At 40.1% G+C, this 17050-nt stretch overlaps 1 protein-coding gene across 2 annotated transcripts in view; it reads left to right on the top strand.

Moving 5' to 3' along the window:
• ITPR2 (inositol 1,4,5-trisphosphate receptor type 2) overlaps positions 1-17050 on the top strand; it is a 556807-nt gene that overhangs the window by 239482 nt on the left and 300275 nt on the right. For both annotated transcript variants that reach the window (XM_061125163.1, XM_061125162.1), the window contains 2 exons: positions 13943-14032; positions 14146-14271. In XM_061125163.1, the coding sequence (XP_060981146.1) occupies positions 13943-14032; positions 14146-14271 (216 nt within the window). The remainder of the gene's footprint in view (positions 1-13942; positions 14033-14145; positions 14272-17050) is intronic.

Here is a 17050-nt window from a genome sequence, read left to right as displayed (position 1 = left end):
GAGACAGTAAAATGATCATGGGTTCCTCAGAGGTTCTGGGGTGTAGAGATTAAAAAGAGAGGAACAAACAGGTAGAGCAGAGAGGAATTTTAGGGTGATGAAACTCTTCTATATGATACTATACATAGCATTACACATGTGTCAAAACCCATAGAGTCTAACAACACACAAAGTGAAAGTCACACATTCGTGCCCAACTCTGCGCTGTGTGTGTGTGACAAGTTAAAACTCAACTGTTGGTTATCAACTCTGGCTGATGCCCTAAAGGCCAACAAATGGGTCAGTGCTTGATTATTACTTGGAAATGTCATGTATTTTTATGGTTTCTGGCCTCCATTTGTTTCTTTCTCATAACAGGAGATGGTTTGGGACTTCCCTGGTGGTCCAGTGGTTAGGAATTCACCAGCCAGTACTGGGGACATGGGTTCGATCCTTGGCCTGGGAAGCTTCCACATGCTGTGTGGCAACTAAGCCTGTGTGCCGCAGCTCCTGAGCCCACACGCTGCAGCTACTGAAGCACGGTGCTCTAGAGCCCGCGCTCTGCAACAGGAGAAGCCACCGTAGTGAGAGGCCCACGCACTGCAAGGAAGAGTAGCCTCCACTCGCGGCATTGCTCGCAGCAGTGAAGACAGTGCAGCCAAAAACAAACAAGAGAGAGAGAGTTTAAATGTTGTTTTTATCCATCACTTCTGGATGTTGTGTAATCAGAGGGATTTCTCTTTATTTCTACTTTAGACAGTTCTTAGAAGTAGAAAATTCTTCTGTATTTTGAACCCATGTATTTATCCTTGTAAGATCTTTTTGCTGATGCTAGATTTGAGTCAGTGTGGACCATATCTGGGGCTTCCCCTGTGGCTCAGGGGTAAAGAACCTGCCCGCAGTCCAGGAGACATAGGAGACTCAGGTTCGATCCCTGAGTTGAGAAGATCCCCTGGAGGAGGGCATGGCAATCTACTCCAGTATTCTTGCCTGGAGAATCCCATGGACAGAGGAACACGGTGGGCTGTAGTCCATTGGGTCACAGAGAGCTGGACACGACTTAAGTGACCAAACACACATGTATGATCAGACCATATCTGAACCTGCTCTACTTGATTGCTTTCATGTTTCTCCAGAGCACCACTCTTCTTTTGAACATTCTGCTAAAGGTACAACTTCATACCTTCACCATCATGCTTCCATGCCTTTGTACACACCTGAATTTCTCGTTTCCTTTCTTAACATTTGCTATATAGAATCAAATCTAATATTTGAGATACGATGCTCGTTCTCAAAGATGACACACACAGAATAACACCCAGAAAACAGTGTGACACATGTATGATTAAATATTGAACTGTTGTATCACAGAAAAGTGAGAGATCAGTGTGGGCGTGACTGTGTGGAGAAGGCTTCACTGTTTTACTTATTTATTTATGGCTGATCTGGGTCTTCATTGCTGCACAGGCTTTTGTATAGTTAGGGCAAGCAGGGGCCTCTCTCCAGTGGTGGTGCAGTGGCTTCTCATTGCATGGCCTCTCCTGTTGCTGATCATGGGCTCTAGGGCAGATGGGCTTCAGTAGTTGTGGCTCCAGGGCTCAGTAGTTGCAGCTCCCAGGCTCTAAAGCACTGGCTCAATAGCTGTGGTGCCCTCGGGCTTAGTTGCTGTGTGGCAAGTGGGCTCCTCCCCCGACCAGGGATCAAACCGCCTCTGCTGCATTGGCAGGTGAAGTCTTTACCAGTGAGGTGCCAGGGAAGCCCGGCTTCACTGTTTTAAAAGGTTGGGACCTAATTAAATGTAAAAGCTTTTGCACAACAAAGGAAACTATAAGCAAGGTGAAAAGACAGCCCTCAGATTGGGAGAAAATAATAGCAAACGAAGCAACAGACAAAGGATTAATCTCAAAAATATACAAGCAACTCCTGCAGCTCAATTCCAGAAAAATAAATGACCCAGTCAAAAAATGGGCCAAAGAACTAAACAGACATTTCTCCAAAGAAGACATACAGATGGCTAACAAACACATGAAAAGCTGCTCAACATCACTCATTATCAGAGAAATGCAAATCAAAACCACAATGAGGTACCATTACACGCCAGTCAGGATGGCTGCTATCCAAAAGTCTATAAGCAATAAATGCTGGAGAGGGTGTGGAGAAAAGGGAACTCTCTTACACTGTTGGTGGGAATGCAAACTAATACAGCCACTATGGAGAACAGTGTGGAGATTTCTTAAAAAACTGGGAATAGAACTGCCATGTGACCCAGCAATCCCACTTCTGGGCATATACACCGAGGAAACCAGATCTGAAAGAGACACATGCACCCCAATGTTCATCGCAGCACTGTTTATAATAGCCAGGACATGGAAACAACCTAGATGCCCATCAGCAGACGAATGGATAAGAAAGCTGTGGTACATATACAGCATGGAATATTACTCAGCCATTAAAAAGAATTCATTTGAATCAGTTCTAATGAGATGGATGAAACTGGAGCCCATCATACAGAGTGAAGTAAGCCAGAAAGATAAAGAACATTACAGCATACTAACGCATATGTATGGAATTTAAAAAGATGGTAACGATAACCCTACATGCAAAACAGAAAAAGAGACACAGATGTACAGAACAGACTTTCAGACTCTGTGGGAGAAGGCGAGGGTGGGATGTTCTGAGAGAATAGCATTGAAACAAGTATACTATCAAGAGTGAAACAGATCACCAGCCCAGGTTGGATGCATGAGAGAAGTGCTCAGGGCTGGTGCACTGGGAAGACCCAGAGGGATGGGATGGAGAGGGAGGCGGGAGGGGGGATCGGGATGGGGAACACATGTAAATCCATGGCTGATTCATGTCAATGTATGGCAAAAACCACTACCATATTGTAAAGTAATTAGCCTCCAACTAATAAAACATTTTTTTTTCTTTTCCAGCTTTACTGAGACATACCTGACATGTACTATTGTATGTTTCATGTGTACAAACTAATGCCTTCATCCACTTCTATATTATGAATAAAGTTAGTGAATACTTCAAAAAAGAACAAAAAAAATAAATAAAAGGTTGGGAGGATTTCGTTAGCTAGTAATTCAGGAATAGTCACGAGAGAAGCAGAACTCAACAGGAGTAAGTAATTTGTATTTGAAGTGGCTGGAGATTGGGAACCCTTGAAGATTTGGGGGAAGGATGGCTCAACAAAAAGAGCCTAAAGGTGGGGACCAGTTAGGAGCCTCCTGTTCAAATTCAGATGTGAGGTTAGGTGAGCATGCGCTCGGGAGGCAGACGTGGAAATGGACGTAAGAAGAGTTGAGAAGCCAGGAGAATGGTACATTTCCTGCCTGGATTAATATAGGAAGAAAAAGTGAGAAACTACAGAGTTACTAACGTGTACACAGCCAAATAATCTATGTTATGCAATGAACCAACTGCCAGAGATGGTGACAATTTATTGTAAACAGGATGAAATATATCACAATATCAATGGAAACAGCCAGTAGCAGGCAGCGGGCACTCTGGCAAGCCGGTACAGATAATAATCCTTTGTTGTGTCATAAATCTTCACAACGGCTCTACACACAGGATGATTGCCATTGTTTTAAAACAGCTCATAATGGTCTAACTTTGTGCCTGCTTAGACATCAGAAAACCAGATAACAGTACAGTGAGTCTCATTTTGGTAATAAGAAATATTTCCAATAGCATAAAAGTATTTTTTTCCCCCCTCAGTGATAAATTTTGTTTATTTGGGTCAATAACTGAACTGAACTGCCATGCCTTTCTTAGTCACTTCAGTCATGTCTTGACTCTTTGTGACCCATGGACTGCAGCCTGCCAGGCTCCTCTATCCATGGAATTCTCCAGGCAAGAATACTGGAGTGGGTTGCTATTTCCTCCTCCAGGGGATCTTCCTGATCCAGGGATTGAACCCACATCTCTTGCATTGGTAGGTGCATTCTTTACCACTGAGCCACCTGGGAAGCTGTGATAATCCACCTACTAACATTACCAAATCTCAGTGTAACCAAAATTATCCTAGTGTTGTAGTTGATCTCGTGTAAACACAATGGAAGATGGGGTAGATTGGGTCTTCTGGTAAGCTCACTGCATCCCTAGTACCTATGAGCTTTGTTACCTATTACATCTTACAGGGTTTCCCTATTAACTTACCTTCAAGGGCATTAAAAAGGGCATTGTTGCTGAAAACTTAAAAGCTAGGGTATAACAAGTTGAAAGTCTCTGTAGCATTACTAGTTCATCACATTCAAATGCATGTTGACTTCTAAATATAAGAAGGAGGGATTAACTCAGGAAATCAGATCTGAGTGGGTTAAATCAGGATTGCCCTTTATGCTCATCTGTCTCTTTATAAAGAATTGAAAAGCAAGCCATGGAGGCATCACAGGACTTCTAACAGAAGTTCCCACTTGTGTTAAATATTTTGGTTGTTAATTTTCCCTTCACAATGATTGTGCTTCTGTGTCTGTGTATGTATATGTATTTATCTCTACAAATGGTTGCCTGCTCCTTTAAAAAAAAAAAATAAAAGGGCGGCGGGGGGCCTTCTCTCCTGGCTCAGATGGTAAAGAATCTGCCTGTAGTGCAGGAGACCCAGGTTCAATCTCTGGGTCCAGAAAATCACCTGGAGACGGAAACAGTATTCTTACCTGGAAAATTCCATGGATAGAGGATTCTAGCAGGCTGTAGTCTGTGGGGTCTCAAAGAGTTGGACACAACTGAGTAACTAACATTGAAATAAAAAACAACTTAGTCTTCACAATCTAAAGTCTGATGTTTAAACTGTCTAGTTTTTCCGTCAAGGACTGTTTTTTCTTTGGGGGTTTCTAATTGATTTTTTTCATATCTCTGCATTCAAGATTCTTATCTGTGTGTTTTCACTTCATAATTTTTTTTGTCCTTTTAATAGGTGTGTGATGCAAGGGGCAGATTAACTGGGAAGTGTCCCTGGGGGCTTACTCTGGGTTGCCTAGGCAGCAAGCTGGCTGGCTGTTTCCTGGAGTGGGGGTGGGGAGATGGGGCAGGAGCATCTCTCCCAAGAGGCCCTGCACTGATCTGACTTCTCAGGAGGACCCCTGGCTCTTGCCTCTCAGCAGGAGGAGTCTCATTTGTATGGGCCTCATAGCTGGTGATCCTGATCAATTCCTGCGAGCAGCAGGCACCTAAATCCAGAATGCCTGGTGCCCAGGATGTTTTGTGTACCTTCAGAGACCCCTTATTCTCCAGCTTGCCCTGTGAGAAGTTGTGCCGAGATGGGGCGGAGGTTGCTTTTCAGAAATGTAGACCCTGGGATGGCGTCCAGCAGAACAGTCACACCTCTCTAGGGTGATTGAAGGCTGGGGGACACATGCCTTCCCTTCTCTGCTGACCCTTGGTTTGCATCTCCTCCCCTCCCCCCCACCCCACCACCCTTCCCCAGTCAGACTCTCCCCGGTCCCTGCCAAGTGATGCTGTGATGCTGACCATGCGGCAGCCACATGGGGGTCCACCTGGGGTGAGAGAGGTTATTCCTCATTTTATCTCTATGATTATTTTTTTTTCCATTCTTTACTATTTTATTTTAATGAACAATACATTAACATACATCAAAGATCCAAAGGTGTGAAAGTATAGAGAATGGAAAGTCGGCTTCCTCACTCTGTCAGCAATCCAGTCTGCTCCCTAGTAGCAGTTATTTTCATATAGCTCCTTCTAGTAATTTTATTTTATTTTTTTGCATGTCTTAATTTTATTATTTTAGTATCTATGATTATTGTAAACATGTGCTTGTGTATTCTAAGTTGCTACAGTCGTTTCTGACTCTTTGTGACCCCATGGACTGTAGCCCTCCAGGGTTCTCTGTCATGGGATTCCTCAGGCAAGAATACTGGAGTGCGTTGCCATTTTCTCCTCCAGGGAATCTTCCCGACCCAGGGATCAAACCCCAGTCTCTTAGATCTCCTGCATTGGAAGGCAGGTTCTTTACCACTAGCATCACCTGGGAAGCCCATTTTAAACATCCTTAAAGGTCCTTTCAGAAGGTTTCTTAATTGTTTCATTTTCCTGGGAAGAACAGTCTCATTTTTTAGTTTTTTGTTATCGACCTTAGCATTCGCTTTCCTCGCAGGTATTTAAATTTTAGTTTGCAGGTTTATCTTTCTGAGAGAATGAACTTAGTTCCTTCCTTCCTTCTCTCCCTCCCCTTTTGCTTCCCTTCTTTGCTTTCCCTCTGCTTTTCTGTCTACAGCCCTTCCTTGTCTGATGGTTTCTGTCTTACCTCCACATCCCGTTACTCTTTAAAAGCAAAGCCCAGTTTACATTCTTTGCCGACCACTTCTGATCTTTTTTCTTTGATGAGGCAAACAGGCAAGGAGGCTGTTCCCTCTCGAAGGATATCTTGAAAGAAAGCTATGCTTTCCCAAGTGTTAGGACTTTTGATTCTGCACAGCAGGGAAATAGTTTTATATAAACTTGGTTTCTCTGGCAAAACTTGTGATTGACCAGCTGACTCTTGGCAAAAGAAACTGATTGAATGTCTAACCTTCATGGCTGGGTACAGAAAGTGTCCATGAGTTTCAGACAGAATCTTCCTAGATGATCTGACTTATGCGGAACTTTATGGTAATTGGATAGAGAACTTTTATCCATTCATTTGGGAGAGTGCTTGCGTGAATTTTCTTTTTATGGAATTTGTTTTCTTCATTTTCTGTTTTTGCCCTTGACCTTGTATATTTATTTTACTTGGTTATATCAGATTACATATTTCTGTCCTTTATGTCTGAGCTGATGTTACTGAAGGTGATTTCGGCACATGAGTGTCACTTTAATAAGTCCTTTAACAAAACATGCAGCTGAAAACTAATTTTTAGTCTTGAGCCAAATGCTACTTATACACATCCTCATTCTATTTGGCTGTAATGCAAATTCTTAAATGTAGTGCTTTTATTTCCTGAATTGGTTTCTTTGAATTATTTCCGGGATAAGAATGTTTTTCTCCCTCTTGTCTTCTGGCCTGCATTTAAAATTTAATACTGTTTTATTATTTCCCTTCATGTTGTAGAGAAAGTTACTAATTTATTCACTTTTTCCACTTTGCCATTTGTTCTCAATTTCATTTGAATTTGGTGATCTCAGGTGCCTTTGGCCTCCAACAGCTTGAAGCAGGGTTTCGGTTGCTGGCTAGAGATTGAGGTCAATCTTCGGCAGTGAGGGCACTGAATCCACGCAACTAGACCTCAAGGGACCAGTGCCCAGTGACAAGGCCCTGGCCTGTCAGCTATGTAGAAATGAATTTCCACATAGAGATGGAAAGTAGTGAAAGAAGTAAAGTGTCTTAATAAGCACCCTTCCTAATGGAAGAGAAAGAATACGTGTGGATAGACACATGGGTGGTCTCAGAGAGAGAGTCGTGCCTTTATGGAGGTTTGAACCCCTTTTATGGGGCATTTATTCTGGGTTTCCTTTGGCCAGTCATCTTGCTTTGCCTGGTTCCGAGTCCATATTTGGTATATCTCAGGGTCCTCCCATATGAGTGCACACGGCTCTCAGCCAAGATGGATTCTAGTAAAGGGGCCTATGGGTAGGTTGAGATCACTTACTAAAATGTGGTGCCCCCTCTCTTTTGATCTCCAAGGAGCCTTTCTGTGCATATGTAGTCAGGGAGGTCTCCTTGACTTCGAGAATGAGAAATATGTGGCCCCATCTCTTACCTGGACAGGGCTCACCTCGTCTCTTGCTCCTGCTAATTTTAGAGTATCTGTCCACAGGGGAGAAACCAGCCGTTCACCCTGAGGCCCATCTAGCTCCTGCCTCACTGGTAGCGAGGAGTCCAACTTCCTATGTTTTTTTTTCCCTCAGCAAGTGGCTTAGAAGGAAATTACAGAAGTTGATTCATTCAAATCAGAGCACACCTATGGCCCTGGGCCAGATAACATTTCTGTAATGACTGCTTGCTAAAGAGGGAGTTGAGAGAAGGTGCTGGTTTCTCCCCCCGCTTCTGTCCATGCAGCCCTCTTCTCACAGCCGCGTCGGGGTTTGCTCTGAGATGACTGCGCTCGGGTCGGGTTGCTTCCCTCACGTATGTCAGGTGCTAGGCATATTCTCTAAGGGCTCTGTCGCGTTGCTGTTTTCACTTCCCGCACAGTGCTTTGTTGTTCTTGGTCACCCTTCTAACTAAAGGGTTGCCTTTCCTTTCTGCCTTTTATATAACACTGCTGAGGATCATGTTAAAAAGTATTATAGCTTCCCTGGTGGCTCAGTTGGTAAAGAACCAGCCTGCAATGCAGGAGACCTGGGTTCAATCCCTGGATCAGGAAGATCTTCTGGAGAAGGAAATGCCAACCCACTCCAGTATTCTTGCCTGGAAAATTCCATGGATAGAGGAGCCACGACTGAGTGACTAAACCACCAAAGTATTATAGAAAGTATTATATAAAAAGTATTATACATGACTGTGCTATAGTGGGTTCTTATTACACGCCTATGAAAGCAGCTCTTAGTTTACATTGAACATACCTGTCGTCAATACATTCCCTGTTTTTCTGAGTATCACTTTAAGCAAAGAGAAGGCACTCCAGTGGCACACCCTTTTTTGTTACTTTATCAGAGATATTGATAGTCAAAGAGATTTGTGGTGTTTTCTAGGACATCTGATTAAACATCATCAAATACTAATTAAAATGACATCAAATGGATAAAAAAAATGTCAATATTTGTATTTGTCTTGGGACAAAGGGAAATCAAACAGGTTTGGAGTAATACTAAGAGTATGGTTTACCCTCTAGAAGGGTAGGAATTTGTGCCCAGGTTGAGGGAAATCTGGAGGAAGGTTACCTTCCAGTGTTAATGTCTTCACCAAGTCTTAGAGCAACCTTAGGCATCAACCAGGAAAGCCGAAACTGTCGATCATGACCCCATGAGGGTCTGTATTAGCTTTACTGGCAAGGTCAGATAATTAGATTCAGGATGATGTAAGAGTTTCTGCAAACCCTTGAGTATCATCCTAAATGGCTGGTATGTGATGTAACTTTTAGATGGATGGGAGAAAAAAAAATACCTCATCCTCCCACGGCAGGGCTATCATTCAGTTGTCTGAAGGAGGTGATATTTAATATGAAGAGCTTCAATTAAATTATAATCTGGTTGGTCAGTCAAGCATCAAAGTCTGATTATTAGATTTTTTTTTTTTTAGTGTTTTGGAGGGAGGTGAGAAGGAGAAAGGGTGGCATTTTACATCTGAAGTTGGGAGGAGGGTGATTGGTAAATGATGCCACTGATTAGGTTGAGTAGTAGATACAAGAAGAGAAGGCTAGGGATCCAGATGGTGAGTGGAATGCTTTCCAGTCTTGCTGACTTGATGACATTGCTGAAGAAGGACATGCTTTCACTTCACTGCAAAGAAATGCATTGAACTATTTTAATCACAGCTGTGGTAGATGCAGGCATTTCTACATTGTAGGATTTGGAAAGTTCTTTTTTAAAAGTATTATTGACCTTGTTTAAATTAAGGAGCCAGATCCTCAATAACTTGTGCCCATGTTTAATTCACCGTATAATTCATACAATATTATTTTCTTATATCATTTTTGCTACTTATCTAAAAAGAGTTTCCTTGCCTGATGCAAAATAAGTGTGGGAGCAACGTGATGTTCAGAGCCAGTATTTGCTTAGGTATTCACTCTGAGCCTGTCTAGATCCATGCTGACCATCTAATTTCTAGACTCTTCCAGAAATTTCTAGACCCTTCTAAACTATGCTTGCTATGCTGTTTCTGAATATACTGCTTTATGTTACTGTTGTTGTTGTTCAGTCACTAAGTCATGTCTGATTCTTTGTGACCCCATGGACTGCCACACACCAGGCTCTCTGTCCTTCACTATCTCCCTGAGTTTGCTCAAACTCAAGTCCATCGAGTTGGTAATGCTATCCAACCATCTCATCCTCTGTCATACCCTTCTCTTCCTGCCCTTGATCTTTCCTAGCATCAGGGTCTTTTCCAGTGAGTTGGCTCTTCACGAAGTCAGGTGGCCAAAGTATGTTACAGTCTATACTATGCAATTAAAAATCAAGCTACCTCAATAAAATCACTTGACTAAGTGGTTCCCATATTCCATTAGAGGAAATAAATTCAAGTTCTTCCAGATGATAGGAAACAATTACGGTAAAGTACAAGTATTTTTGCAGTGCCTTTCTTCATCACTGTTGTCAAAAGCATAATTTAGATATTTACTATAAGCATGACACTATTCTCAGTGTTATATATTTTTTTCCTGAGCCTCCTCAACTCTGGGATTCTGCATAAATTACACTTCTACATTTTACACCTTATTAATATATTGTCATTAGAATAGAGTCAGGACTTTTTAGATTTGGCCACTAACCTAGGGACAAAATAGTATAAGATATAAAAAAATATAATCAATTTCTTTCCTCCCTGGAGGAAGACAGGTCAACTTTACTTGGAGCATCTTGGCATTAAATAAGAAAATAAAACCTAACTGTAGTTATATAGTTTACATATTTCTTAAATTCCCCTGATCACTGCTTTGGGATAATCCAGATGTTCTATGAGTTAATATTTTTGTTTGTTTTAATTACATTGAATTATTTTCCGAAATTAAAAGGGGCCGTTCATTGAATTCTCCAGCATTGCCTCCTTTGTTGACTGCTGGCAATTTTAAATTAAAATAATTTTTCTTTATAATTCCTATACTTAGGAAGTTTAGCATTGTCTACATCTTCCCTTGGGCAGAACTAAAGAGCATAACTTTTGTAATGTAGTACATCTTCCCTGAGATTACTTTTCTTAAAACAAGACAGTTGCTTTTTCTGCAGGCCGTTGCTTGAAAAATAGACTTAAATATATCTGCCAAAGCTTTGCCTATATATTTGACTGATTTTTTAAAAAGTTAAAATATATCAGAAAGACCTCCTTTCCACCTGAGGAGCGTTGTCAGTCTTTAGACTTGGTAACATCTTAATCTTGGATTGCAATACAAACTTAGTTTTCTTTAATATTTTTTCTCTTCCAGAAAAAAATGAATGTGGCCTTTTTAAATTCAACCTTCACCTTTGTGATCAGAAAAAGGAAATTAAATTATATTTCTACCTTTGCAATTTCTACTTTTCATCAATAAATTATTTTTCTATCAGGTAGAAACCCTGTTTGTCTCATGCTGTGACCTCCAACCTCTTCCATCCAAATAGCTTCCATTCATGTGAGGCACTGGGGCCCTTTCCCTCTTCTATTAATACATTGGCCTCACTTACGTATATATTTTTACATTTTCTTCTGTAACTTTTTTGGATTTACTTAGTGTTTATTGTCTTGTAGATACTATCTCCCATTCTTTTTCCTCTTTTGTTTACCTAGGGTGGAAATTGGATTGCTTTCATTTCCTTCCTAGGATTTATTAGCATAGATGACACAACCCTGGAAGGTAATAGGAACAGTGTTAATGCTCTCAGTGTTTTTATTCTTGACTTTTTGTGGCTCCAGTTCCATTCAGTGAAAGAGACAAGGTGGTCAGAAAATCTTGGAGAATATCCTGTCATAATAAAACAAAGTGGAATTTAAAGACAGTGGTAGTGAACCAGAGAATCAGATGCTAAAGACAATTTTAGTAATTGTGAGTCATTGACACATAAAACAATTTTAGTACAGTAGATTATTCTTTTGAGAAACTTAGTGGGGGTAGTAATCCAAGATGCAAGATGACTTCCCAGAATGCGCCGTGTCATGGGAAGTGCTCAGTTAGCCTCAACTTGGGTTGTCGTTTCAGAGAGTTCAGAAAGAATCAGTAGAGGATAGAAACAGTTCACCTGGAGAAACAGCGATGACTCAGAGAGAAAAGGCAGGGGAGATGGAATTTAAAAATCTGAGTTTCAAAAGTTCTTTTTCTCTGAGACATAGCAGGGAATGCAGACAGTTTTGTGGATGATACCGGATGTTTTCAAATGCAGAAGAGACAGCATCATGTAGGGGAATTTTCTTATGCTCAGTAAAATTTCTTATGCTCAGTAAAATGAGAGAAGAGTTACTTGCTAAGATGGAGTTCAGATCGGGAGCCTCCATCTTGGACTATGTTTGCTTGGAGAAAAGTCAGAGAGACATTGAGCTTACTGAGCCGTGGTGATAACTCCATACCTGACCAAGTCACTCGCTTGCTTGAAACCTTGGATCAGAAATCTTTGACTAGCAAGGAAAACACAATGATTTTTCTTTTTTGGTTTGCATTTATTTTGTGATTTGTCGTGGAGTGCAGTAGGAAAAATAGGGACAAGTAAAATTGTATCAATTAACTTCATTTTTTTTTTTTTTTTTAACTTTCTCCTAGGTTTAGATTACCTGGAGAAGGAAATGGCAACCCACTCCAGTGTTCTTGCCTGGAGAATCCAAGGGACAGAGGGGTCTGGTGGGCTGCTGTCTGTGGGTTTGCACGGGGTCAGACACGACTGAAGCGACTTAGCAGCAGCGGCAGCAAGCTTAGATTGGCGTCCCATTTAACTGTGAGAGCCCAGCACCTTCAATGTAGTCAGGAATACACATTGAACTTGATATTCATCCCAAATGCAGTTTTGCACTAGTTGTAAATCAGGGAGGTGGTCAGGCCCCACTCCACGTAACTGCCTACTTTTGCAGCATGCTTTGTCAGTTCTTGTCATTTTCTACACACCATTGTGCTTTCCTTTTTAGAACACTTTTGGGTAAGGTGACTTCACCTAACCAATGTCCCCTGCCCTTCCATGTGTCTCTCATACTTAACTGAATTGTTTTCATCATTCAAGACCTTGGCTTGAACTTGCCCACCTTCATAAAACTGTCTAAAATTATATCTGGTCTCCTTCTCTCTGTCTCTGTGAAAGCAAACTCTCTCAGTTCAGATCTTTATTTTCATATTTCTCCCTGCTTTCTTAGGTAGACTGTAATGTCTTATGGGAAGAACCGTATCTTCCATTTCTTTTATATCCATTCACCATTGTCTAGTACCAGGCATGCATTAAGGATTAGTAAATGTTTGGAGATTGTATTATAACTGGTGTTTTATTTTCATATGATGACTCCAATAATTGGTATTTAAAATATGTACACTCCTTAATATTTGTCTTTTATTATGCTACTGCAGATAATGGTTGTTATAATTAAATGTTTCTGGTGTTGTAGGTCCTATTAATATACTTTGTTAATTTAAAATATTATTTTTAATTTACATTTTATTTATTTATTTATTTTTTCATTTTCATGGCCTATATGTGGTTGTTCAGCCCCCAGTCATGACTCTTAAGAATGTCATGGTGACCTGTCAGAGAATTCTTGGGTTAAGGTGTTTTTACCTCGCATCTCTGAAATTATGCTTCATTATAATATGCTCCTTCAGTCTTTTTGTTTCCAGCTGTTTATCCCTGATAATAAAATTTTGCCTGCTGTGCCCTGAAATTTTACCATTCCTTTTTCTATAGGCCATATAAGGTCTGATACATTTAGCATAAGGAAATGCACTGAGAATGTTACCTGTTATTCCTTTTCCTTTCTAACTTACTCATTAATTATTAGTAATGCCATAGATCTTGTAATTTTTTTTTTCTATTTTGGCTGCATTGGGTCTCCCCTGAGGCATGTGGGGGCTTTGCTAGTTGAGGCACATGGATTTAGTTGCCCCATGGCATATGAGATCTTAGTTCCCCAACCAGGGATTGAACTGACATCTGCATTAGAAAGCAGATTCCACTGGACAACCAGGGAAGTCCCAGATCTTGTAATTTGGTTGTTATTGGGAAGTGGTCATTTGCATGACTCCTTGAAGCTAAGGAGCTTTTTATGAGATAAAAAAATACCAAAGAAACATTTAAGTTGAATAATAAATTCATCACAAAATAATTTCAAAATGTATTTCTTATTTATTGCAAAAGAACCAAATCTATTACAAAGCTATACAGAACATAAAATACATCTTTGTGTTTATTTTAGGACTCAAACATTTTAAGTCCAGTGCAAGATGGAACAAAGAAACCTCAGATTGACAGCAATAAGAGCAACAACTATCGGATTGTAAAGGAGGTCAGCAACTAGTTTTATGTGGGTTTATATTTGCATGGCAAAAAAGTTTTGTCTGTTGATTATATTTAATATTGTATTTTCTATGGTTAATGATTTTCTTCTTGTTTGGAAAGATTTTGATTAGGCTCAGTAAACTCTGCGTCCAGAACAAAAAGTGTCGCAATCAACATCAACGATTATTGAAAAATATGGGAGCCCATTCGGTAGTGTTGGATCTGCTGCAGATACCCTATGAAAAGGTGCGTTTTTAGGTTCTGTTTTCCTTTTTTAATTTTGGGGCAATTTCAGTATAGCAAAGTTGCAAATAATATTTTCCCCTGAACCCTTTGCAAGTAAGTTGCCAACCTGATGGCCCTACCTCCCCTGAGTCCTTTAGTATGTATTCCCTATGAATATCACCCCATAACACCCTTCCAGATTGAGAAGGACCATGGTATTCTGCTGCCATCTCATCCTCAGAAGCCATTCACATGCTCCCATCATCCCAATCACGTCCTGTTTGACAAAAAGATCCACTTCAGAAACAGGTGCTGTTTGGTGTCATGTCCATTTAAACCTCCTCATGCTGGACCTCTCATGACCTGGACACTTTTGAAGACAGGCCAGCGATTCTGAAGACTGCCTCTTCATTTGGATCATCTGACTTTGCCTCATGATTCGATTCAGTGTCCATCTTTGGCAGGAACGTTACAGGAGTAACACTTAAGTTTTTCCCACCGTTTCCTATCAGACAGCGTGCAGTTTTGATTTGCCTCATGACCGGTAATGTTTACTTGGGTCACTTGATAAAGATGGTGTCTGCCAGAATTCTCACTGTGAGCTACTCAGTTTTCCTCTGTAATAAATATTTTGTGGCACAGTTCTTTGAAACTAAGTAAATATTCCAGTTTTGATCAAAATTTCTTTTTTTAAATCTTTTAAGTAATTTTTTTAAATTGGAAGACAGTAGCTTTACAATGTTGTGTTGATTTTTGCTGTCCAACAACGTGAATCAGCGGTAAGTATACGCATATCCCCTCCTGTTTGAGCTTCCTCCCCCATGTATCCCACCCCTGTAGGTCATCACAGAACACTGAGCTGAGCTCCCTCTGCTATGCTGCAGCTTCCATTAGCCGTCTATTTTTATAAACTTTTGACTTATTCATTTATTTATTTGTTTTAGTATGGACTCATGGATGCTAATTTCACATGATAGGTTTTATTAGGTTTCTATCATTATTTATTTTGATTGTCCCACATTGGGCCAATGGAGCCCCTTTGGGTTCGTTGCCTATCCTCTAACATGGCCTCATCAGTCTTCGAGTGATTCATCACTTAATTGCACATTAAAATGTTCCAGGCTCACCTTGCATTTTTCTTGTTCCACCTGGAATTAGCTGTTTCTTCAGGAAGCTCCAGATCCATTTGGGGGAGAATGGTATTTGGGAGAAAAATTCTGAGAACTTAATGTACTTATTTCTGTGGGAGTTTTGCTTCCTCAGATCCTCTAAGTAGACAGATCTAGAGAATATATGTGTGTGTGAATATAATTACTCACTTACTAATATACTGTTTATAACTCATCTTCCACCATCTCTGCTCCCCCTTCCCCCGGATGAATGCCCTCTGCACTTCTCTCAAGCTCTGCCCTTCATCTGAGAGTAGATGCCCTGTTTATCTCTCTTGGAAACCAACCATGCCAGGCCATACACCCTTCCCACTTGGACTTTTCATTTCTCTTATTGAATTGGCCCCTGTTTGACCTAGTTGCATTTTAATATGTATATTTATAAGGTGGTATAATTCAAACTATGTTAGAGAATACAGTAAAAGAATTATTGAAAAGCAGCCAAACGTATTAACTTCTTAGTATTTATAATTCAAATTATTATATCTTTGATATTGTAACACAGGCATATAACATGTAATGAAGTCCCTTTTTCTAAAAATGTAACTATAGTGTTGAGTGTTTTACTACTACTTTATGTTTGTGGGTTTTCTATTTTATTATTATATTTTTATTGAACTATTACTAATTTACAATATTATATTAGTTTTAGTTTCAGGTGTCCAGCAGAGTGATTTGAAATATTTTTGTAATCACAAAGTGATGTCAGCGTACAAAGTTATTACAGTATTATTGGCTATATTCCCATGCTGTACATTACATCCTTTGTTTATTTTATAACTAATTTATTTTATAAGTGAAAGTCTGTAACTCTTAATCTTTCCCACCTATTCATCCCTCCATCCCACTCCACTCCGGTAACCATCAGTTTGTTTTCTGTATCTATGAATCTGTTTCTGTTTTGTTTGCTTGTTTATTTTCTCTTTTAGATTCCACATATAGGTGAACTTGTAGTGTTTGTCTTTTTCTGATTTATTTCAGTTACATAATACCCTCAAGGTTCATCAGTGTTGTCACACATGACAAGATTCTGTTCTTTTCGGCTAAGTATTATTCCATTGTGTGTATATCTGTCTATCTATATATATGTGTGTGTGTGTATATATATATATATATATATATCACATCTTCTTGACCCATTCATGGAGACTTAGTTTGCTTTTGTATCTTGACCATTGTAAATAATGCTACAGTGAACATATGGGTGCATATATCTTTTTGAATTAGTGTTTTTGTTTTCTTCAGAAAAATACTCAAAGTGGAACTGCTGGATCATATGATAGTTCTATTTTTAATTTTTGAGGAAACTTTATACTGTTTCTGTAGTGGCTATATCAATTTATGTCTCCACCAATAATGCACAAGGGTTCCACTTTCTCTAAATTTTCACCAACACTTGTTACTGTTTTTGATAATAGTCTTTCTAACAGGTGTGAGTTGATATTTCACTGTGGTTTTGATTTGCACTTCCTTAATGATTGGGCTTCCCTGGTGGCTCAGCTGGTAAAGAATCCCCCTTCAGTGCAGGAGACCTGGGTTTGATCCTTGGGTTGGGAAGATTCCCTGGAGAAGGGAATGACTATCCACTCTAATATTCTGGCCTGGAGAATTCCATGGACTATAGTCCATGG

The sequence above is a fragment of the Dama dama genome, chromosome 22, assembly GCF_033118175.1.
Source record: "Dama dama isolate Ldn47 chromosome 22, ASM3311817v1, whole genome shotgun sequence".
NCBI lineage: Eukaryota > Metazoa > Chordata > Mammalia > Artiodactyla > Cervidae > Dama > Dama dama.
The sequence above is the reverse complement of the archived record's forward strand: the minus strand, read 5'-3'. Positions and strand labels throughout refer to the sequence as shown.